The sequence below is a fragment of the Pungitius pungitius genome, chromosome 14, assembly GCF_949316345.1.
Source record: "Pungitius pungitius chromosome 14, fPunPun2.1, whole genome shotgun sequence".
Lineage (NCBI taxonomy): Eukaryota > Metazoa > Chordata > Actinopteri > Perciformes > Gasterosteidae > Pungitius > Pungitius pungitius.
The window spans coordinates 4,742,875-4,767,722 of record NC_084913.1 but is presented as its reverse complement, the minus strand read 5'-3'; the positions used below and the strand labels follow the sequence as shown (position 1 = coordinate 4,767,722).

Sequence of the window (24,848 nt, the reverse complement as noted above, 5' to 3'; positions counted from 1 at the left end):
ATTCAACATCTCATTATTGTTGGAATGCTTTGAAGCATATTGTTCCTCTAATCTCTATTCAGACTCATTCTATTTCTTCCGTGGCACGTTTCAACTCCTTCACACTTTCATCTACTAAAACCGTTCAAATATAAAAATGTTCAGCTACCTTCAGACATTATTAGCCGTCCTGGTCGGACTCATGTGGGTATGGAATTACAGTTATTTACTTTTTGCCTGAGGAGGCCGAGAGTCAGACAAAGTCTGTCACAAGCCCCGTAGGTTCCAGTACAAATCTGGTGACATATTTAAAAAAAAAAACAGAAGGCACACGTTTTGTAAACTTCCGCCAGAGCCGACCGACATGTAGACCACAGGTCCACAGTGTGGACACTGTGTGAAACAGTCTGTGGGACACTGTGTGGGACACTGTGTGAAACTGTGGGGGACAGTCTGTGGGACAGTCTGTGTGAGACAGTCTGTGGGACAGTCAGTAGGACAGCGTGAGTGAAAATCCCTTACCTTCATCCACCCCCTCAACTATTTTTATTAAACCACCCATCAAAAAACCACCCCCCCCCCACCCAAAATTTCCTTTTCTCCAAACCCCTCCTCCCCAAACTTTTCAGTTTTTTCATTTTTGTATTTTTTGCAATTTTCTGAAATTCATTTCAGCTTTCAGCATTCCAACGGATTTTCTGGAGGAAATGCATTTTCTAGTTTGTTCCTAAACATGAGTTCTGTTGTTTAGAGCTCTCATTTCTGTCAACACATGAAACCATATTGAAAAATGGCAGGTCTCATGACCAAGGTAGACAAATCATTTCATGTAATTTCTACCGTGTTTTTTTTATTGTTATTCGGAACTAAAAATTACAATTAAATGAATGAAATTTGACAGAATAGTTTCAAAGCATTTTCCTACATTTCATATTGTGTACAAAACAGTTCACAAGCAGTAGAAGGCATGTGCTCTAAGCAAAGAAAATAGATTTCTAAAATATAACAATTCCATGTGTGCTAATTTTATTATATCATTATATCTTCACTATAATTCACTGCACCGCAAAAAAAGCAGCAACTCCAAGAAATATGGAAACAACGCTGTGGGTTGCGCTGGTTTCAGAGGGAGAAAACAGTGATGACAAAGCGATGGTGAAGCCCGGCCCACAGCGCTCGCAGTTATCACCACAGAAGAAGCAGGGGGTCGTGCTGCGCAGCGCGTCCGAGTTGTACGTTCTCGTCGCCTTTCTCGCTGTGAGATGGGGAGGGGGGAAAAAAAAAAAAAAGTGATAATCAGCAGGTGACCGCGTGTGAATGTCCCCGAAGAGTCACGGGAGCAGACTGCAGAATCGAACGACGTGTGGCTGCACTCACCGGGCTCGTAGTAGTCGTAAACCTGCACCACGGCATCCTGCACGTGGGCCACTTTGTAGTCTCTGGTCACCGGCAGTCTGATACAAACCTCGGACTTGTTGAGCTGCAAGCGGGGGGCCGAGGCAATGTAACTCAATATAACATTCTCTTACCTTATTCTGTCAAATGTACAAGTACTTTGTGATGTAGCTAGTCATTTGTTATCTTTAAAATAAAAGGGGGGTTCTTTGCAGCCCGCATACGAAATGAATACGCCACTGTGGCGTCACCCTTTGGTTTGGGACAACATGCTTGGAAGCCTTGCGATCGCCATTTTTGCTGTGGTCATCTTGGGTTCATTTTTTCTAAATGAAAAAAGACCCTTGTAGTGACCTGTCAATCAAAAGGTAGCCACCCCTTAAAGCGTACACTGCTTCATTATGTATTTGACTCTCAACGGGCTGTCAATGTACTCAATGAACATCGTGCCATGAGGAAGAAGGCCTTTAACTCTTGAGACGATAATATTGTTTAGTGTTTCCGGATGTAATAAATCGGATGAAAAGTAATTCTCTCATCAAAGAAGCTCTTTGATCAATTAATAATAACCTTGAAGGAAAACGACAGGGTTAGTCAAACATCCAACCAATGAGATCTGTTCTGATTTGACAAAATAAAAGTACAAGGTACATGAGACAAGGACATGATGAAACACTTACTGAATCTAGGTACAGGCTGACTTTATCAGCAAGTATCTCCACATTTCTGATAAGATCCGTGGAGGCAGCAGCTTCAGGAGAGAGACTGAAACCACTGAGCATGCCCACGTCCACTATAACCATCCCCGTATGAGGTATCACCTGATTCCCCTTTAACCTACAGAGGAACAGGAAGATGTACCGGATAATGGTCTGTTGTCTTGCTGGATGTTTGACATGCATGACAACAATGAACCATGTGAATGAAGTCAGAAACTGGGGTACATTTTACGACATACAGGTTGGCTCTGTGTTGCAGTACTTACGCCGTGCATATAGACAACAGCATGTGATTGAGGTCTACTTCCCCAGTAACCTCAACAGTTAATGAGAATGCCTCCTCGTCCTGGCGGGGCTTCGGGTCCCGTGAAAAAGCTTTGCTCTCCAAGTTGTAAAAGATGTTCATCTGGATGGATAAACAGATGTTTTAAAAGTGTAAAAAAAAAATAGATTCAGTAGCCAGGAGCTTAAATTTACTGTACTGCTTGATCCGCCCTGCTAAAGGCCATATGAATATGTAATAAAAACGATTCAATTTAAATCACTCACGGTCATAATAACAGCGAAGCGAGAATTAAATCAAGATCGTTGCATTTTTTCCAATGATAAAGTATTGAATTATGGAAGTATAAACAGGATGTCAAGGTTTGTGAGATTGAGCACAATGAAATGATTAACCTCTCACCAGGTCCTAGTAAGTTGATCCGGAGACACTTTCAAGCTAGAGTATGTGTTCCAGATAGGAATTGCTGGGAGTCCATGATCATGCTATATTTGCCTTTTACAACCGCTGTGTTCAATTTATTCTGGTACGATTGAATTAAAGCTGTTTGATGTGTGAAAACATTCCCGTGTTGTGGAGTTACATTTTCCTTAAATGAGAATTGTTTCCGAAGAATTCATGTTATAGCTCCAATCTATATTCTACAGACAAAGAAAAACATTAACATGTTATTACCCTACCTGAAATATTGCAAATCCTCTTCCCTCCATGTATATATTTAGATTTAGATCTTTGTCAAAACTGATCTGAGGAACAAAGAGAGGTTGAGTCTCATATCAAAAATAAATAAAGTACCACATAAAATGCACATTACGAGCGCAGGATTCAACCCAGGTCAATTACCTCTCTGCTCATTAACGTCAGATAGGTGGTGGAGTTAATGCTAAAGAGTGACTCGAACAAAGACGCTGGGGCAGATATGTTGAGCCTGAGGTCGATGGCGATGGCGCCGCTGAAGGCGGCGTAAACGGCCAGGGCTTGGAGGGCGACCACCGTGTCCTGAGAGAGGGAGAGAATGTTGGCTAGCGCAACGCGGACCCGAACGAACGGGTCCGCCGCACAGGCCGACAGACGTCGAGCAACAGCAGCAGCAGCAGGCGTCGGGTCACCTGTGTCGTGCCGTAGCCTCCCAAATGGTTCCTCTGCACGCTCAACCATTTCAACATTTCAATGCCGTCCACAAAGCTGCCGCGCCTGTAGAGCGCCAGCAGCACGTAGGAGGTCATCTCGATCTGGGCCGAGCGCGGCTGCCAGTCGGGTGACCCCAGGCCGGCCGAGGATCCCCACGTCATGACTCCGTCTGAGGAAGGACATCACGGCACAGGATGTGTCGTTTTCATGTGATTTAAGTTCTAGCACTCTACCAGATGGTGGCACAATGCAGTAAGTTCCTACAAATGGCAGGTTATTTTTCTCACGGGATTAGTCACGATTAGTATTTCGGGGTTGCAATGGCATCGTTTTTTATATTTTTTCCTTTAATTGTCTGTAGTAAAAATGATTTGCACATTTGTCTGTGACTTCTAGCTTCCCTTTACATAATAATTGAAAGCAACCTTTTGTTTTATAGCTGCAATGAATGTGCTGATCATGCAGGTATAAGTTTATCCTGAGATATGTCTTCATGGTTTCTTCCCCATTAAACATTGAGCGTATCTCATTTTTGGTAAATTCATTGTTTGTAAGCCTCCATATCGTCCACATAATGGCACTTTCATTGGATTGCATGCATGCCGTATCAACTATAAGAAGGATTTAAGTAGACATGTGACTTTTACAAATTCCTGAAGAACAAAAGCGAATTACCTCTGTGGTCAGCTCTCCTGTTGAGCTCACCCAGGGCAGTGTCGGCCACATTGCTTTTGGCCATAGCTAAAGCGTAGGCCACCAGGCACAAGCTGTAGTTACTGACGATCGCTCCACTGGACACTTTGTTCTCCAGGTACCGCTGAGCCAGGGACACGTTACCTGGGTACATGTCCTTTACAAAGACAAACCAGGCAGAAGTCTGTCACCGACAAATAGAGCCAGAGAGATCCTCACGATCCACGCTGGTGGCACGCGAAACATCGACTCAAAACACACACAAACATTTATTAATTCATTAAAAACCATTGAGCAAGAGCGCCGCTGTAAATCAGTATGACGATAAGCAGAAGGATAAAATATATTGCGCTTTATGCTTTAGACCCCAAAAAAGTTTGTCTGAAGCCTCTTAGACCCTTAATCAAGCAACGAATGGATCAAATCGACACTCATCGGCAAATGGTGTCGCCTGAAAAGTACAAAAGTTGTGTCCGTTTCCCATTTCCCCCCCGAAACACACAATTTCCCAGAACTCACCGCGAGGCTGTTGTCCTCCAGCAGCGCCATCAGCACGTAGGCAGTGAGTCCCACCGAGCTATTATCCAGTCCTCGTTGCATCTCTGTGGAGATCAACCTGCCCACCTCCACAAACTCACCCCGGGGCCCCTGCCGTTTCAAGAGCCAAGTCACGGCTCTGGACAGGACACTCGGGTCAACCTGCATGTAGGGCTGAGCCTGGAGGAAGCACCTCAGCACGAAGGCCGTCAACCTTGGACCACGGAGAGGAGAAGCGCGTTGAGAGGCCTTTTTAAACCAACTGTAGCGACGATTGAACGCAACGAAAGCTCTCGTGGCCTGCAGCCGTTCCACTGGTGACGTACCATGTGCTACCGGAGGTGTCGCTGGCTCCGAAAGCGCTGAACGAACCATCATCTCGTTGGAAGGACAGTTGTCTTTGATATCCTGACAGCAGGAAACGAAACGTTTCAAATTGAGTCCAATAACTGTAAACGGTATGTATACAGTACATTTACGGTACAACAGTGACTTGCCTTCCATCATGTAGCCCAGAGCTGTGCTCCGGATCTCTTGATTGTCCGCAGTTGATTTGTCCAGGTACTGGAGAACATAAATACACGGAGCAAAGTGGAGCATGACCTGCTCCCCACAGCCAACGGGCTTCTGAATCAGCGAGTCCAGGTGTCTGATGGACATGCCCAAGATATCACCTGTGAAAAGCAATAGATGACGCAAGTTTGCACAGGTTAATGAATGTCAAAATCTTAAATTTACAAGGTATGGAAAAATGGAGAATAAACACCATGCCAATTAGAAAGCCACATTAGAGGGGAAAAAGTCAATTCTATATTTGCGTGATGTTTTAATACTCACTGTACGCATGTACAGTACAGAAACCACAAATATGGGCTCGCCTTTCTACCGCAACGAATTCCCAACATCCCTCAACCCAAACGGAGCCAAGTGAAACGACTGCTCAGAATCTGCCCACCATAAACATTCCCATCTGACGTCAATTATTCCTTGGGTATCATTCCGTTCCCAAATGTTTCAGGACTTGTGCCCACAATCATCATCTATTCACGATGGAAAATGCAAGATAGGGAAGATATTATGCATGCATAATGGATTTCAAGCAAACATGAAAAGCCCCAAAATGGAACAGGGAGGACGAAACCGTGGACGTACCGACCAATGCCACATGGGCCCTCTGGCTGCCCGCTACCACATCTGGTGGAAAGGAGAAGGAGACGGATCTGGAACTGTTGTATTTCGTTGGTGCCATCTCCAGAAACAGAGTGTCTGAGAAGGACTGTTCAACTCCCTCCGGCTTTGAGAAACATGGAAGTTATTTTTAAGATTTAATCTCGTGCCACGTAGCACGGTGCATTTGTGAACTCGCCCTGTTTATTTACTGAGTATTATTATTATTATTAGTAGTAGTAGTAGTATTATTATTGGACGTCATCCAGTGTTCCCATCATACCGCACCTTCACAAGCAGCCTCCAAACAAGTGTGTCTGAGGCCTGGGCGGACACGGCCTCCACGCATACGTCCATCTGGCCCAGAACCACGGGCCTTATAGGGAACAGCGCTGGAGCAGCAGAATGACTCCCTACGGTGAGAGAACGACTCCCAAAGGCATCCCGTTTGAAAACATACTCGAAGGCCTCACTCTGTGCCAGCAGCACAATGACCTGATGAGAGAATATATATATATATATATATATATATAGAGAGAGAGAGAGAGATATGTACCACCTTCTGGTTGCCATAAATGACCGGTATTGGTGGAAGATACAAATAAATCATCAGGTAGTAAAGTACTACTTTCCAGGTCAGATGGTTTACCAGTTGTAGCAAGAATTTCCAAAGATGTAGTCGTCCATACCTCTATGTCGTGCTCTAGATGGTTGATGATGTTCACCTCCAGCACAATCTCCTCTCCTCTGATGAGATACGGTGGGACATCCAGAGACAAGGAGAAATCTTTGGAGACGGTCAGCTGTGGATGAAAGAACATATAAAACAATTTACAACATTAGTATACAACCTTGAACTGTTTAAAGCTACACTATTTTTAGTTTGTTTACAAGACAGAAGCAAACAGACTATTAGAGTGACACCAAGTGGAAAGACTGAACATTAAATCTCTCCCTGTGTCTACTTTCCCTTTATCAGAACAAACAAAGAAGCTCAACGTCCTCGACTTGTGAAAAATGACACAATTAGATGTGCGGAGGCCATGGCGAAGATTTAGTTACCTTCTGTGGCACAGCAGAGAAGCCCAGACCCTGGTTGTCTGACATCACCAGTGCAAAAGCGCTCAAAGACGTAACGCCATCCGGCACCGTGACTTTCCCACTCGTCCACGTTTGATTACTGTTTGAAGAGGAAGGAGCGCATTCAGCGCATCACTGAACACTCAAAACGAATCATGCTGCGGGCTCCCTTCAGCACTCACGTCACACTAGTGTCGAACCATAGCAAGGGCTCAGCGGCATCCATCCAGTGGCTCCAGTACTTCTCCACCATCAAGTCAGCTAGGTCTTAACAAGGAGAGACGAGATCAGAACTGTAATAAAGAGCCCCCCCCCCCCCAAAAAAAACAAACATTTATATGCCGTATTAAAAAGCACCTTCACTCAGTGTGCTATTTGTCATCGTACCATTTGTAGGTCCATCAGGCCTGTTTTTCTGATATATTCTGGCATTGGTCAGCATCCTAATATTACATTCCTGTGGTTTGAAAGACACAAAGACAACGATAACAATGGTAAACCTGTTACATTAGCTGATAATATTACAGCTTAAAGTTTTTTTTTTTTTTTGTATACAGATAGAAAAGGCCTGTACAAAGGAGTCCACTATCAGATCACGCATTGTTAGTGTGAAATATAGGTCAGCATGTGATATAAGGAGTAAAACGGTCTCAGCTCTGATGCCCGAGGAGATCTCGCTTGTTATACTAGTGTATTCCACCAGACACAATACACGCCATCTGTGCTTTGGAGATGGGCAAAGGTCATCTTAAGACAGCCCACTGTGGTGGGGCTTTGTTTCCTTCACCTCGCATTCATCAATAACCCTCCGGTCCGTGACCCAGCACACTAACGTTACCAGTTCTTGGAAAGAGCGGAGTCACCTCCCAACAAAGCAGACCAGATGGATTACACCTAGACGAACCGGCTGTGTGGTATCTCACTGGGAAAAGTGTGTGTGAAGTGTTTAATAGAGGGACAAAAATGAAGCAGATCTGAGGGGGACTTTTAAGTTTCACGGATGATATTTAGCTATTTGCCTAAAGCTTTTGGCATATCAAAACGGGTGATCACACCTGCTCCACTTTGAGGTCAAGGTCAGCGGGCGGAGCGTCGTCCTGCGCCCCCGTCACCACGACTCCCAGCACGGACGGCGCCTCCAGAGCTGTCGCGGTGAGCGATGCCCGTTCTCCCGGCTGAGCTCTGGCAGAGCTCCAGCTCAGAGAGCCCTGGGGAAAGCAAACGCACAAAGTATCTACCGCGACTATTACAAAAACAAACATATATATTAACCGTGGGAAACCCATTGAGGAAGAGGAAGAGTACGTAGTGTCGTTGGTTGATGGGTATGTGCGCCGTGTCCATGGCGACCTCTCCGTCAGAGAGGATGCAGTAGACGGTGACGCAGGCCTCAGGGGACCAGGACACCGTCGGAGTCAGAGAAAAAGAGGAGGACGTCGTCGTCGTCCCGGCGCTCAACACTTGCCCTCTCGAGCTCACCTGGAAGTACATCAACCGTAAAAGTACATCCATCATTTACAGTGATTGGTGTACTCGTCGGAGCGCATAAATAGACCAACTAAAAACTGTATCTGGGTTTATAGAGCACAAGAACACTCTACTTTACACATTCCTGGTGTGTACAGTAGAAAGTGAATTTGTTTGGAAGAATGGAACATTTTTAATCACACCTTTTTTAATTTAAAATGTTAAATAAATAAGTAGTAGGGTAATAATGTACTCCATACTGAGCAACACGGAGGTTGTCTGGGCAGATGCCCACTTCCACATATTCTGCTCATGTAAAGATACTATCATGTGTCGTGAGATTATATGCGAAACAATATATTCAAATTGTTTCAAATAAAAATGCTAGACTTGAGTAATTGGATTTAAACCCAAAGCAATCAAGTTTGTATTACCCCTAAATGCAATTAAACTCATGTGACTGTCTTTATTGTCCCAATGCGTTGTTAATATTGAGGGAAAAGTACCACGAAGTGCATCTCAGTTGGTTGAAAGGTGCTCATCACATCCATCTGAAGAGGTATTCCAATCTGAAAGACAAGTATCTTATTTGAATTATGCCTTGTTTCCATTATTAGCGTCATCTACTCATTTCTTTATCAACGTATCCCAATGGTACTAAATAAATGCTTAGAGCTACCTGTGCTTGTGAGTTATTGATTGGGGAAATCTGAATATAGGAGTCACTGGGAGAGGACTGGGTGTTGTAGACAGTCAGAGTCTCCTCACTGGACTGGAATCTTGCCTTGAATGTAAACCCAAGACACAGAAGATATGAAAAAATAAACCAACCTCATTAAATATATTATCAACGCGTATTGTTTAGGTTTTGTTTTTCCTCAAAAATGAAGTATTTTCAGGATGCTCTGCTTAAATTCCACGGATCTCTGTGTGTCTTCTTTGAAACTGAAATTGCATCCAACCAAACTGCTTCGAGCCCCGTGTCGTCAATCACAAATGCTCACCCGAATGAAAAGCATCTCTATTTGATCCCGTAACTCGAACCGAACGTCGACGTTCCCGTCCTCGGGCACCGGAAGCGTCAGAGTCGTCGGCTCGCCGGCCGCCGTGGACGTTCTCTGGGTGACTTCAATCGCCGCGGAGCGCTTCACGTCCTGCGCGCTGAGCGGCTTCCCGTCGCACCTGGAGACCCTGAGCTGCACAGGAGACGCGCAGAGGGGGAATGGGAAAACTGGGACATCAGTTTAAAAACAGACGGCGCATACGCAGATTAATAATAATAATAATAATTAATAATAATAATTCCATCACTTTCGCGACGAAGAGCAGAGACGGCTTCAGCGTCTGCGGCGAGTGGTGGAACGCGAGCCGGAACGCGGTGCTCGCGCGTTGGACCTGCACCGTTCTGTTCACTCGGAGTCCTTGGAAGGGGGGGGGGGGGAGACAGGAGATGCTGCAGCACAGCGGTTCGAAAAGGGGGCAACTGGGACGCTCGAACGGACTAGGCCTCAAAATGTACCCCACCTGTGGAATTGTCGGTAACGCAGACGGAAACGCGTACGCTGCCGGCTCCTTGAAGCAGATCCTTGCTGAAGAAAAACCGTGTGGACCCATAGATCTGGAACGAGAAAAAAAAGGAAAAAAAAGGTCATCCGGGGTCGTTCAGTAGGCAGATACCTGCCGTGCCAACCGTAAATTAGTTCCAAAGCCTCACCGGTGTGGTTTGTGTGGGCATGAATGAGGTTTTGGGCATCCCGGCCTCCAGAGTGAGCGACACGGTTAGGTTTCCCTGCACAGGTTTCCCACTCGGGTAACTAGTGGAGGAGACGAGAAAGCCACTGGCATCATAGGCTGAAATGTGGCGGCCTGGGCTTTGCGTGGGTTGATGGAACTCACAGGGCTCTCACTGATCCCGATATGTCGTCTCCAACGAGGACCCGGGACGGGGTCCTCAGCAGCACTTCGAAGAGCGGATGCTCTGCAACGGTGAAACGTTGGTGGGAATCAGTGAGAGAGTGGCTATCGGCCACGTTCATTCTGCTGTATTTACTCTCAGAGGACAAACTCTTGGAGACCAATGGTGTATTTTTTGGGGGGGAGGGGTAGTACTAATCCCCTGGGGACCATGATTCTGCACAGAAATGACCGTAATCTCCCGGTCGTTGTTGGGATCGTTCAGTCTTGATAGACTAACTGGATTGATATTGCAATAAAACTGATATCTATTACCGTAATGCTCCACAGCGAATGCTCTCGCGTCACTGACGCCCTGGACGGAAGAGGATTGGAGGGGGAATTTAACGTTGCTTTTCTCATTTAAGTCAACGGGCAGTATTTTTTTGTAACAGATGAAAGTAAATTCATGATTTTTTTTTTCAGGCCCACCTGTATGGTGGTCGTTATCACCCACTGTCCGACGGGATTTGGGACTGCGTGGGATAGGCTGAATTCCCACAGCACAATCCCCACGTTCCCAGTGGAATCCCACCTGTCGACGACGTTCCCGCCGGGGTCCTGCGCGTGACAAAAGGACGTCGCTCAAAACCTCGTGCCGCCACACGAAACAAAAGATGCTTTTTACTCCTCGGGACACAGGCGTCCGAGACCTACCTGTAGAGAGAGATCCACCCTGCCTCTGTACGGACGGTTATCCGACCGCACAGACACAACTCTGACTTTGACGCTGTCGCCCGGTTGGTAGCGCGATCTGTCCGTTTGAATGAAGGTGGAGACGTTCCTGGGGCTGAAGCTGAGGGTGGTGGTGTTGGTGAAAACGAGGTCGTTCTCTCTGTAGAAACTCACCGTTAGGTTCAAGGGGGAATTTGCAGCGGCAGTTCCAGGAATCTGGAGAAAAAGTCAAAAGATGTGAAGTAGAGGGTTGTGTTGGATTGAAAAAGGTAATTGGAAAAAATTGCGAAATTGCGAAAATATTGGGTTTAAAAAGATTTAGAAAAATGTCAAAATATGGTAGAAAAATATTTTCAAAAAAGTTTAAAAAAAAATCTATATAATTTTATGGAAAAAAGTCATCGAAAGACAAATATGAGAATATAAGGTCCAAAAACATTTTGAAAAAAATATCTTAGGTCAAAAGTTTTTTTTTTTTACAAAATGTAAATGTAAGATGAGACATGACCTTGTAAGATAAAAACGTGTCATATATTAAATCAGAAAATATCGTGAAATGTTTTATGGAAAAAAGTCATGAAAAAAGGCAAATATTGAGTTTAAAAATGTTATGGAAAAAAGTGTCATAGAAAAAAAAGTCTAAAAATAAGTCAATACGCTGTTGGTGCATTTTGAGACACTGAAAAGTTTAATTTCATCATTGTTTTCTCATCGGTGACATATAAACTGCATTTATACTTACAGGAGGGATTGTGAGGACGCTGGTTAAACCTTAAAAAAAAACACAATGGATACTTTAGCACAATAAGTCAAAAGTGATTATGCAAATTAACCCAAAGCCTCCTGCAGTATCACCTCCTGCGAAGTCCTCTGTCTGGGCCACTTTGGTGTTGCCACCGGCAACCTCAGCCGTCACCCTGCCAGAGAAGTCAGCAAGGACAGTGACTGCCAGCAAAGTGGGTGTCCCAGCATGCACCACCTCTGGACCTGAGATCAGAAAGAACGGCCTTTTGAAGAAAAAAAGAGTGGCTCGTTATGGATAAGCAAAACAAATTGGAGCGTGAGATTAAAAAAAAAAACACATCAATATAGGGATTAAGACTAGTAGTACATACAATGAGAACGAACCACGTCTCTTACCTGGATGAGTTGAGGGACAAAGCGGGCGCAGCCGACCACACGACTGATGCACACACCACCAGAGCCCAGATCCCAGCCATGCTTCTGGTCCACACCTTCGACGCCTGGTTCAGACGCAGAAGTAACAGGGGCCGCTCCGCGAAGTCACCTGGAAACGTACCAGATCCCTCCCTCCCTCCCTCCCGTGTGTGTGACCGCCAACGCCTCTACACACACACACACACAGGGATGCATGCACATATCATCACACGTCTAGTCTTTGTCGCACAAGGGAGTTCACACACTTTCACACCTTCTAGCCCAGGGGGGACACGTCTCATCTGTCTTTTTTTTTTTTAGGGGGGGGAAACAAGGCTGCATGTAACGTGTGACACAAAACCACCTGAGAGGTTTACACGTGACGTGCTATCAGAAAACTGAGATGCTGCCGTTTTAATCTTTATCGCTTTTGGAAACATTTGATCACTTTTTGGAAAACCAAATTTTGCCAGGCCAAGGGACGTCTTGTCATTTTTTGCACGGTTATGCAAGTGGGGAACACATAAATTGGTGCAACACAAAGGGTTTGTGTAACAATTGCAGCTGGGAGGGGAGGGGCTGACCTGGTTGGATCATGTTTTCACCTCGAACCTTTTACCAAGCGGACATGAAAACACGTGAAGGCCCTTCTAACTCTTTACCAGCAGGAGGTGGTCAAGTCAAGGCTAACTCCTCACTTCCAAGCTGGTAGACATGAGAGTTCTTCACTCTGCTTAGTGCTATGATTAAAGTAAACGTTTAATTTACTCTGAGTTGTTCTTTGGAATTTCCCTGCGATGCACAATATCCACACTGCGTCATTTACTTCATATTAACATTTTATTTCTTTGGTATTCTTCCCTTTCACTCTACATACATACATAAAAAGGTTTAAAAATGTTGGAACATCAAACTCCCGCGTTACATTTGCTGAAACTTGTTATCCAGTTTCTGGTCTTCCGTGAGGACGCAGGTGTGACCTGAGCTGATGTTGGCTTGTACTTTCTCTTACGTCACTCCTGTAATGCAACTCGCACTTTTGTTAACATGGAGGCACTTGTTGCCATTCAGTCGCTGTGTTTGCTGTGAGAAAAGTTTTTTTTTTTTTTTTTTTTTTTTCCAAAAAGAGAAATCTGAAGCCGACGGATCCTGACTGGTCTGCGGCCGTTTCGAACAAACACCATGCCGAGCCTGTGGAAGTCCCCAGAGGTTGCGTAACATCTGTACTGTACATTAATACATTCGTACACCAACGAGGTGTTTACAAAAGTGCATATTTACAGAGTGCTAAAAAGGGTTCGGGGAGAAGTATAAAGGGAAAACACACATTGGCAGTTTAAGAACTTCCTACAGATTTGATAAAAGACATGTCTGTCATACAGTATTGTTTTGGCCAGTGTGAAGACTATATATATATATATCTTCCTCAAATTCTTTATATAATGGTCAATCATATTTAAAATGTTTTTAAAGGTGTTTTATTGTCGGTCTCAATTGGTCAGACTTCCACTGTGTCTAGATTCTTTCCTACGTTCTGATGTAAAAATCAAATGGCAGCAGATTAAGTGTATTAAAAATATATAAAAATGAATGGGACACTGAAAACGAGCCACTGCTGGTCGGAGGACATTTTCTGAAGCGTTTCACAAGCAGAGGTCACTTGAGTCCACAGTAGCACATAGAAATTTAAAATACTTTTTGACATTTTATCAGGGCACACGAGAAAGGGCATTTAATCGTTTTCCGGGAACCAATCTCGTTTCCCGTTAGAGGGACCTTCAGGGTCACATCTCAAAGTGACGGTAGATGTTCTCCACGTAGCTCAGGACCCGTTGCCAATCGGGACCGCCTGCTCTCAGCATCTCCTCCAACGTCTACGGAGCAAAGATCATCAAATACATTCGTAAGCTCAGACCTTCCATCCGTGGTGGAAGGAGGCGATTCTCAATAATAAAAAAAGACGCCGAGGCCTACCAGGGTTCGTTCAATCCCAACGGTCTCTCCTGTTTTGAATGCCAGGCAGAGGTTCTCCCTCTACGGAGAAAAAGGAACCAATCGATTTAGGCTCAACGCCGTCATATCACCTTGTCTCGTGCGTCAGGCCAGCGGCAGGAGGCGGGACCTACCTTGCCCTCCGGCGTGAGCGCGGCGTACGGGACGTGTGAGGGGAGGTAGGTGTGGTACACGGCGCAGAAGGCCAGACCGTCGGCCCAGCTGCTGCTGAAGTTGGTGATGTCGATATTCTGCACGGAGGGGGGGGGGGCAGGGACAGAAAGGATTACGGTGGCACCGGAGAGAAACCGCCGGGTTTGCACATTTCGCTCACAGCGTGTTTGCTCGCGCGAATCCCGGGGATCACCTCGTAGCCGTGGGTTCGGCTCTGACACCAGCGGAGAAGCGAGTTTCTCTTCGAGCCGCCGTGGCGGCGCAGCAGCAGGCTGAAACCATCCTGGGACCTGACGACAAGGTCAACGTTTGGGTGAAACACCACATGTAAACATGTAAAAAGTCACACCGTGGTCTCTGTTATTGACAGGAGAGCCTATTACAACACGCGAAGGGACTCATTTGTTTTCGGCAGCTTGTGGCCAATCGGTTTGCTCCCTTCGGACAAAATGCTTTGTCAGCGCGTGGGTGTTTGGGTGAAGACTCACTTGGTGGGAGGCAGCTCAGTGAGGGTAGAGTTGTGCTTGTTTAGAGACTCCTCACGTTTCCCTGCAGAGACCAGCTTCCATTATTCATTACATGACAGCATGTTATCTTTATGAACACTAAGTGGTGGCGGAGGGACGGAGGTTCAGCTACACCCCCCCCCCCCCCCCCCTCAAAGATCCTTATCTGTAGTTCTTTATGTTTAAAGCAGCTGTTTTTTTGCCCACCCAGTGGCATCAGAGTGAGCTGTAAGGTATAACAGATGTTAAATAGAATAAAATGTTCTTATCTATTGTTTCAAATGCAGTGGACAAGATGTATGAAGTTACACAAAATACTCAGGTAAAGTGCAAGTGCCGCAGAACTAGAGTATCCTAAATATACTTAATTACATTCGACCACTATTAGAGCCCAGACTAGTCTGGAAGAGCACACAGTTCTTCACAGAAACTGTACAAAAAGTTATTTTCGAGGCGCCACAGGCTGTTTGTAAATGACGTACAGTGGCACATCGTACTGACAGCACAGATGTGAGTCTGACGCATTCAGGTCGTCGACGTGATGGGGACCCATTTGTAAAAAGGGTTGCTCTATAAAAATAAACCAACTACACAGGGCCATAAATACGTACAGGGGTAAAAGTGGTTACATGGAAAATACGAACGAGCCCACCTGTTTCACTACTCGACCGGCTGTCTTGCCAATCCAGACTTCTTCGGCCTCTCGGTTGTCCCGAGTTCTTCACAAACAACACAAGGTGTTAAAAATTCAAATTTGAATCACTACAGAGTCATCGAATCATGAATTAAGACAATCAAGCCAACTCTAATGGAGGCTGGAGATAAATGGTCTCACCTTGTTTGTCAGGCCAACGGTGGAGGCAGACCGGGGCTGGAAGGTTCCATTCTGCATGGTGGGGGAACCGGAGGACGCAGGTAACCTGGAAAGGCTCCTGTGACATCACAATACGTAGTGAGGAGAACAATGTCTCAAATCGACCAAAGAAACGGGCATTTTATTTTATTAGAACTGTCCTCAAGTGGACACAGACTTTGGTGAATAGTATTTATTTGGGTTCTTGACTTTGGAAATCCCTTGCGGTCGGAACACATTTTAGTGCCGCTTACGCTCACACAGGTCATCTCACCTTGACCTCTCTGTGGTGGCTGTCCTTCGCGCCTCCTCTCCGCCCCGGTCCTTTTTGGTCACGTTCCTCAGGTAACGCTGGGTCACACCTTTACAGTCCCCGCTGGCATCCTCGACGCTCCTCGTCGATCCGTCCCGACCCCTGGCCTCCGCCTCCGCCCCCGCCCGCCCCGGCCTGCACGGCCCCCTCTCCCGGCCCCTCGGGGCACCTCCGTTGCCCTCGGAGCCGTCGGGCCTCTCCGGTTCCTGACGCGGAGCCTGGGCGAGAGCGGCCAGCCTCTGCCGGCTCTGCTTCAGCTCCCCTCTCAGGGTCACCAGGTGGGCGTCGGCCTCCTTCTGCCTCTGCCGGGAAGCGGCCAGCTCCCGCCCCACGTCCTCGTGAGCCGAGCGCAGCGACGTGAGCTCCTCTTCGGCCTCGGCCCTCAGGCGGTCCGCCACCGCCACCGCCACCTGCAGGTCGGCCTGGAACTGCAGCCAGTCGCCGCGCTCCGTCTGGGGGGGGGACAGAATGAGGGGCGGGTTCAAACATTCGGTCATTTGAATATCCCAACAGCAGATTGAGTTTCTTATTTATGTGTACTTGTGGGTCAAAATACATTCTAAAATTTGTATATATTTAAATCAGAGTCTATTTGTCTGTGGCTTTTATTGTAAAAAGGATCAGCGTGGGTCTGGAAGGCGAGGTCGTTGTCAAAGATTAAAGGAATAATACGGTCTCGGTCCAGACTATTGAGCCTCTGTAGTCGAACCGTATGGTGTAAGGTGGGAGTTGGTCCATTTCTCACAAGGAATTTGGATGATGGTGCCTTTAAAAATCAACTTTGTTCCAGGAAAGAAAATATTCCAGCCCCATAACGTTTTTTATTTCCTGTGTGAACAACTCATGACAAAATTGAAAAATTGAATTGATGAATGAAATGAATCCCACACAAAAAACGTGACACATAACACAACCAAAGGCAAAGACACCAGGACATAAAAAAAAGTTGAGCATCCATTATCATTAGAAGAGAGAATATAATGGATAAAATCATACAGATTTAATACGGTTCAGGCTTTGGAGGAAGGTAAGGGACATGTGAGGGAGGAGGGGAGCATTTGGTAATTAGATGACGAATGGATGGAGATGTGGAGGAGGAGGCAACATAAGAGCCAAGTTTGACCGTTGACTCAAGACCACAGCTGGATTTGATTACACTGCGCGCACACACATCTCATATTCCCCTTTTCTCTCCCACATACAGCTCCCTTATTCTCTTACCACTAAACCGCACTTCATTTTTCTCTGCACATTCAGGGCCAAGCTGGAGCACATTCTCCCTGGTAAATTGAGTCAGATGAATAGTAGCACCGCGCGGTTCGAAGTTTGGAGACGTTCTCCGTTGAGTAATGCGCCCGTTTGGCCTTCAGGGGCTCTCGTCGTCGCAGAGTCTTTGTTATCTGGACACGACTCCAACTGGAGCATGTCCGTCTGGGGAGACAGGAAGGACTGCTCATCGGGTTCCCGCTGAGATAAGGGTGTGGATTGTCAGTCTTAGGAGACAAAACACTTTGCTCTCCCTCAAGAGTTGTCCCACAGCAAGACCAGATGTGGTATCAGGGCCCCGCACACGCATGATTGTGTCAGCGCGCGTGCGTGCGTGTGTGTGTGTGTGTGTGTGTGTGTGTGTGTGTGTGTGCGCATCTGTTCACTTCCACACCCATCGTGGTTCTGAAACATCCCGGGCTCGGTCACCGGCTCCCCTCGCCAGCTCTCCACAGCCCGCTGCAGGTAGAATAGGCCGTTACAGCTATTAAGGGACATTTCACTTTCTCTACAGCAGTCACACGAGCGCACAAAACAGGCCAATTTCCCCCCCCCCCCCCCCCCCCCCTCCCCCGACTGGCCCAAATGGCTCAGCAGCGCATCTAAACGACCACAGACATCCTAGAAAAGAGTCCCGTGTCACTGCCATTTACTTGTTGCTGCAAACACAGACACAAGTCGTCCGCCCCCCCCCCTCCCCCCCAAAACACCCGTTCGTGGCCTCCATAGCGGCCCCCTTTTTCTTTTTTTTGCTAAAGCAGCCTAGCGAAGAGGAAAAGAGAGCAGAGGGAACCGGGAGACCATTCCTGGAAATCTCCGGCGGCGTTCACCTGGAACTGATTCCAAAGCGGGGCTTTGTGAATCGACGAGGACTCCAGAAGGGAGGGAGCACAACTTTGACAAGCCAAACCCCCCCCCCACCCCTCCCAACACACACACACACACACTGCCCATGAATGAGTGTTTTCATTTTTGTTGGGCAAGACAATTGAAGAGTGGTGGTGCGCATAATCACAGGCAGACGCCACATCGCATGATACCCTTTTGTAGCTCGATGCGCATTGTCTAACCATGTGTGTTTTTTAGAATTCAGCGGAACTGCAGTACATCAGGAATACATTGTGAGTGTGTAAAGACACCAAGGGCATTTGAGGACTGGAAGAATAATGGCTTCCTATGTCACACAGTGGAGAAAAAAAACCTAAAAAACGGTCCAAAAACAAGGAGGTTAAAGCTAAAGCAAAAAGGCCGAAGCAGCTTGGAGTCCGATGAGAAGAGTAACGGAAGAGGAAGAGCCGAATTCAAGAAGCAAGGTAGAATATGGCCGGGGAGTGGGGGGGGGGGCAGATAGAGGGGTGAGATAGAGAGTGGGAGCAAAAAGTCTGAAGCACCCGGCGGAGAGGCACAGCGAGGGAGGGAGGGCGCAGAGCTTCAAAAACCACAGCGCCTTTCAATGCATCCAATCGTGTCCGCGAGTCCTCCGTCTCAAGTGGAGTGCACACCCCCCCCCCCCCCCCCATCTTGCCGCACAGCACAAAACAAGTTGTTGTCTTCCCGAACAGCCGAATGTGAACCTCCCCTCCGCACCCCCCCCCCCTTCCCAGCTCGCAGCACAAACAGGCTCCCTGGGCAGCGGTGCAGGCCGGGAGGGTTCATAAAGGCAAGCTTTGGGGGCTTATATTGCCCCACCGGGGGCCAGAGTAAACACAGTTTTGGATCGCCCCGATATTATAATTCCTCTCACTGGCATACCACAGGTCTCTCTGAGGTTCAGCTGGCGAGTGTTTCCTGGTCCCTCACCGGGATGTGGGAAATTGGAGGAGAGCGGAAGGGGGGGCGAAAACAGGAGAAAGCTGGCTATGAATATCAAGTAGGGAAGGAGGTGAGAAGGGAGCGCCGGGGTAGAGGAGGACATGGTTGTCACGTGTTTCCGATTAGCAAGTGGTATGAACAATTAAGATGATTCATAGAAGCAGAAGGAGGTCACGGGGTGGACAAAGCAGGGTAAAAGAGCGACGGGGTTCGACGGAGGCGCATCGTTGGGTCATATTCCAGCTGTCGTAAACTGTGGCGGATATAGAGGGAGCTGGGAGCCTCGTAGGGGAGGGAAGAATTTGGACAGAACGACGCACAGGAAATTACATGCAGCGTATCGCCATCCTCGTGAGAGCATGCGCCGCCCGAGCAATGGGACCAAAGAATGCCTGACGTAATTTACCTTCTTATTGTTTCTACAAGGTACAGATTTGGATCCCAATAGTGTGTCGATCCAAAAGAGTGGCAAAAAAAAAATCCAATTAACCATGCAAAGAAACAGGTGTCCCTGCTAGCGTTTCCACATTTAAGTCGCCACACCCCGACTATCTGGGACAAACAAGTATGAGCGACAAAACCAACTCTGACAGATGACAATCTCAAAGGTTTTCCTCTTTGGGGCGGCCCGGGAGAACCGGAGGACAGGAAGACCTCCATTAGCAAAGCTGCAGATCCCACAGGGGCCCACAGTTGTTCTGTGATGGAGGGGGGGTTAGAGGGGGATGGGAATGGGGGGGGGGGGGGTATCGCTGTTATCTCCTGGACGGAAGGTCACAAGCGCAACTCTGACTGATGCTCGGCTTCCTGTTTACGTTGCTAAACTCATTGGTTGAAGAGGAAATTGTTGCTAGCTAGAGCTAGCTTAGTTAGCTTAGCGAGCTAAAATGTCCTGCATCACTTAATCGGTCCCCAAAAATATTATTTACTTGCTGTAAAGAATTTGCCATTATTGACCGTCTAAGTCTGCAAGTTATTAAACACCTCCAGGCCAGTGGGTGGCAGCAACCGACGAGCTCAACAATGTTAAATGATGGTCATTATCAACACAAACAAACTTTCTCACCTGTAAAGTACTCCTCAAACTCTTCACTTCTGTCACTAGATGCTTTAGTACCTCTGAGGGAAGGACACAGAAATTTCAGGTGACATTCAATGCATATCCAATTTTTTTCTTTTTTTAATTAAAAAGAAGAAGAAACGGAGGAACCCTTCTCAACACAGGGAAATGTCAAGCCCCCAACGAAATGAGGGTTTTTAGATTCTGTAGACCTGGATATTATTCATCATCAGAACACTGAGTACATTGTATTATGTCCTACCTGCAGTGTTTTTGGCCCCATCCTGATTGGCAGTGATACCCAGTGTTGACCTACACTCCTCCAGCAGCTTCTCCAGCGCCTCGCCCCGGCCGTCCCCACCTCCGTGACCCCCCGGCAAAGGCTGACTTGGGCCGCCGTCCCTTTCCTTCCGGTCCGGCCCCGAAGAGCCGGCCAGCACAGGTGAGGCGCCGCACGGGGAGGCGGGGCTCTTTGTGGGGCCGACGGCCACGGTCCTCCCCTGGGGGGCCGCGGGTCGCGGGGTGGAAGCGGGAGGTCCCCCATTCCTCCCCAAAGCATCTTGTCCATTTCCCACGGCACTCCCTGACTTGTCGCGCAGTGGGCCGACGCCGGGGCCGACGCCGGGGCCGACGCCGGGGCCGAAGGTGAAGCTGTCTGAGCCGACCGGTGGGCGGGGCCTCCAGTCAGGAGCGGCACCGCGGGCGGTGGCGGTAGCGTTGGCGCTCGGCTGGGCTTTCTTCCCGCCGGGTGGGGCCACTGGGACGGGAGGTGGCGACGAAACCGGTGCCCCGGTGGTGGGAGGGTGAGGAGTAGGTTGGAGGAAAGAGGGGCCACTGAGCAGGGAAGGAGGCCCGTCGGTCTGTGGGGAGGCGGGAGGAGTGTGGAAACTATCCCCAGCTAAATCCAGATGAAATAAGAAAAGCAAAGACATGTTTTAAAAGATGCACGTACTATATATTGGGGCTTGAATGTTTGGTGGGTTGTGTTTTACTGTCACTGTACAGCTTTGTCTACTTGTGCTTTCGTTTTGTTGCCACCGCTGTACCGAACTCAAACAGGACTCATGCATATCGTTTATAATCTGCTTTAGATAAAAACTCATCAGATATCAATTTCTCCTTATCTCCTTTAAAATGACTCCTACTCTTTCTCCCGATTTGAAAGATCCAAAGTGAATGTAAATGCAAATTGTTTAATATTTAAAGTGGTCTTGTGCATCACTGATCTAATGGAAGTGTATGTGGCCAATGGCTGGCCTTAAAGATTTACATCCAGTAAAATAACAAGGCTGTAAAGTTAGGATTAATAAAACAACACAATGGGATTGAAAGAACTGATGGAGAAACCGAATCATAGACAGACTGTTAAAAAAAAGAAGGTTTAGTGCTCACTGCTGTGGCATGTAGAAACAAAAAAAAAACATGCCGGCAGACATTCAGGCCGGGCCCCTGAAGATGAATGCTTTAATACGGACATTCCTCAGGGGCCGCTCATCCACAGCGCTGTGTGTGACATTCATTCTCTGACATTCAGGAACACACACACTTACACACACACACTTACACAGAGGGGAAATGTTTCCCGTACATAGACCAATTTGCAGCAGGCAGGCGCAAATACATTTCCAAACCTGACACAAAGGCAATAACTCAAACGATACAGGGCCCAGTTCTCTTTGTCTGTAACTGCATGCCACTAATAACAACTTTAAAAGCTATGGGAACCACTGGGCATTGTGTATCCGTTTTTTCTTTCCACCTATTCCTTGTTTGGACAAAAGCCTCATTGCCAATAAAACAAAGTGTTTTTTTCCCTTTTTTTTTTTTTCTTCGTGTTAGCGAAGTAACGCACGAACAGCTGTGAGGCCAAATCATTGGGAAAGAATGACGGGATTGTCTCGAAACTTTCTTGTGTCACCTCGGCTTTTTGTTGGTCCAGCCAATGCGCGTGGGTGGCAGAATGTGTGTGTGTGTGTGTGTGTGTGTGTGTGTGTGTGTGTGTGTGTGTGCGTGTGTCAAGTAGCATCAGGCTTCCTGTGATTAATCCGCTGCCCTTGTGCTCAGCTGGGGAATTCTGCCTATTCATCACAGCTGGCCTGAACGCATCATATAGGGACGCCAGGAGAATGACCACTCACTGTGCAACACGCAGGAGGCCGGCCAAGATTCCTGCTGCAGCTCAGTGCACGCACGCACACACGCGCGCACACACACACACACCCACGCATAAAGCCTTTTTAACAGCTTGCTTCTCCTTTTGTTGCCTGCAAAAACACGATTGGCGCTCATTCACCCGTCATCTCCCAGCTCTTCCCGTATTTCTTCCTGTACCATCCTCTTTCTACCTCATGTATCAAGTGGGCTGACTTTATTCTCAAAATATCTCCCCCCCCCCCCCCCCCCCCACACACACACACACACACACACGTTGCTAGGTCTGTGTGTACAGCCACCAAACATTTGAAATCCATTAACGCATTCAGAGACAGACCGGAGGAGATTCAAGTCATTTGCTCCTAATTAGTTTGAGATAATAAAAATAAAGAAATTGAGGCTCATTAGTTTGCGTTTGTGTCTCTGTGGGTGTATTTTTGCGTTGACCTACCTGTGGGTCCATGGCTGTCCTTGCTGGAAAAGTTACCCATGCTGCAGTAATGGGGTGTGAGCGGATGATGCAGGCCCTGCGGGGGCTTGATGCTTTTTTTTTTTCACAGCTCAGACCAAAGTGACCTACACACACAGGCACACACACAGGACATCCAGAAAAATGAGGGATGAAGTCATGAACTTCATGCATTTATTCCGTTATCCCGCCCAGGGACCTCTGTGCCTCCAACGGTGGGATAAAACATCTGATTGAAACCCTTCACGTGAAAATGTTCCAGTAGAAACAAACTCCGCGAAACAACTCAACTAACGGCACTAACTTGTATGAGCAAATTGGATAAGAAAGAATAACATGTTGTTGTAACGCATTTGGCTTTACCCAACGCCGATTAAGCATCACCCCGAGTTTAAGTTAAGTTTATAAAAGTCCCATCAACGTATCGCACGCTACGTTTAACGGCGATGCATTAAAAGAGCAATAAAAAACGCATACAAACCCCTTTAAAAAAGCGCAGAAACCCCCCCACTGCGTTCACGGAGAACTCTTCTTCTGCGCTCTCCGACGTGTGTCTGCGCCGCGCGGGCCGTGCGCGCTGCCCAGTGCGTCCCCGCGGAGAGGAGAGGAGAGGAGAGGCCACGGCGCCGCGTCCCCTGTCCGAGCGCGCTCTAAACCCCGCGACATGCCGCCGCTGGAGACGTCTCACCGACACGCAGACAGGACATGGTCTGAACACGCACAAAGAGCGCGGAGGGAAACCCGAAACAAACCATTGGTGGAGAGAGCCGGGCGGCAGATGGCGGCCGGGGGGGGGGGGGCGCTGGATGTGTCCACTCGACGTGACCGCTGGAGGGCGCCGCCAGGCCGCCACAGGGACAACTTGTTGCCTCCGGGATGTTGGGTTGGCCACTTTCCTCTTGGTTTAATTTGAAGCCGACTCATTGGCCGGTGACCCATTGACCCGCTGGGCCGAGCAGGGTTTATTGCACCTGAACTTATGCACACTGCCCCAAGTTAGTCCTCCTACTCTTCCTGATAACTCTTTATTGGTGAATGGTCAATGACATTTTTAGTTTTTGATTTGCATGAATCTGAAATTGCAAAACCGGATGAGAAAGACACACAATGTAGGTTGATAGAAGCGATTTCTAAAGAAGCCTGCTGGCGCTCTGCTACGTTGCAGCTTCAAGTGGACTTGCACATTTAATTAGATGTGACTCATTGTACAATACTAAATAAATAATTCAAAAGGCTTAAATGATTCTGATATATATATATATAGTTAGTTATCTAGTTCGGAAGACTGGAAAACACGAGATATATATATATATATATATATATACATATATGTATATATACATATATGTATATATATATATATATAGGAACTGTAATTGAGTTTTGATTGTGTCGTGTTGCTTTTATAATTTAAAATAGGCAGTTTAATTGTGACTCCAGTGCAGGGGAATGAATATATTTTGAAATGTGGTTGGAGAAACATACAGGATCACAAATATGTGTTTGAATAAACAACGGCACAAATGTTAAATCTGTGCACTACACTTTTGAGTTTGCGTATTTCAAAGTAAAAGATTCACACTAATGATTCAACCGATTCATAAAGTTGTAAAATCAGCACTTGATCTCTCATTTGACCTTAATCACAGCCACGCAGCATGAATTGCACTCTGACTAAAAACACCTTCATTCTTCGGTACAAAAAGCACAACTTCACCACACAGTAGAAAAACAACCGGACCCACAAATGTGACTAAGTGCAACAGCAGAGCAGCGGGTTTGCCAAATGCTTTTATTTCGTAAATCTCTTCCAACATCTTTTCATTAAATATTCATTATATCGCTAACAGAAAAATACTCTCCGTTAATGGGCACAGCTGAAGTCGACTTCATTCAAACGAACGAGCGCTGATGTGCGACACCCCCCGCAACAAGCTAACAGGTTTAACACAGTGCCGTCCAACATTCCCTCGCTCTTTTATCGCCTCTCTGTTTTATCAGTGCACTGTCTT

The 24,848-nt window shown here is 47.1% G+C and overlaps 2 protein-coding genes across 2 annotated transcripts; both read right to left on the bottom strand.

The window, feature by feature from the left end:
* Positions 1 to 812: 812 nt before the first annotated feature.
* Positions 813 to 12,299, bottom strand: cd109 (CD109 molecule). The gene is made up of 32 exons (XM_037487221.2): positions 12,220 to 12,299; positions 11,935 to 12,086; positions 11,822 to 11,850; positions 11,062 to 11,295; positions 10,837 to 10,965; positions 10,681 to 10,720; positions 10,348 to 10,429; positions 10,166 to 10,265; positions 9,976 to 10,069; positions 9,763 to 9,872; positions 9,456 to 9,647; positions 9,131 to 9,235; positions 8,958 to 9,020; positions 8,290 to 8,463; positions 8,040 to 8,192; positions 7,372 to 7,441; positions 7,167 to 7,251; positions 6,967 to 7,084; positions 6,594 to 6,707; positions 6,193 to 6,399; positions 5,890 to 6,031; positions 5,235 to 5,411; positions 5,064 to 5,145; positions 4,720 to 4,951; positions 4,183 to 4,357; positions 3,486 to 3,676; positions 3,220 to 3,375; positions 3,057 to 3,122; positions 2,360 to 2,499; positions 2,055 to 2,211; positions 1,357 to 1,459; positions 813 to 1,234 (listed from the first exon to the last, which is right to left on the bottom strand). Exons 1-32 carry the CDS (start codon positions 12,297 to 12,299, stop codon positions 1,035 to 1,037), a joined length of 4,152 nt encoding a protein of 1,383 aa, XP_037343118.2. The 3' UTR covers positions 813 to 1,034.
* Positions 12,300 to 12,512: 213 nt separating this feature from the next.
* Positions 12,513 to 24,066, bottom strand: si:ch211-195o20.7 (cytospin-A). Its single transcript, XM_037487223.2, has 12 exons — positions 23,318 to 24,066; positions 22,819 to 22,943; positions 20,476 to 21,111; positions 20,220 to 20,272; positions 16,037 to 16,527; positions 15,745 to 15,841; positions 15,562 to 15,628; positions 14,892 to 14,952; positions 14,597 to 14,693; positions 14,364 to 14,480; positions 14,212 to 14,271; positions 12,513 to 14,111 (listed from the first exon to the last, which is right to left on the bottom strand). The coding sequence occupies exons 2-12, from the start codon at positions 22,856 to 22,858 to the stop codon at positions 14,022 to 14,024; spliced, it is 1,809 nt and encodes a 602-aa protein (XP_037343120.2). The 5' UTR covers positions 22,859 to 22,943; positions 23,318 to 24,066; the 3' UTR covers positions 12,513 to 14,021.
* Between the last annotated feature and the right edge of the window lie 782 nt (positions 24,067 to 24,848).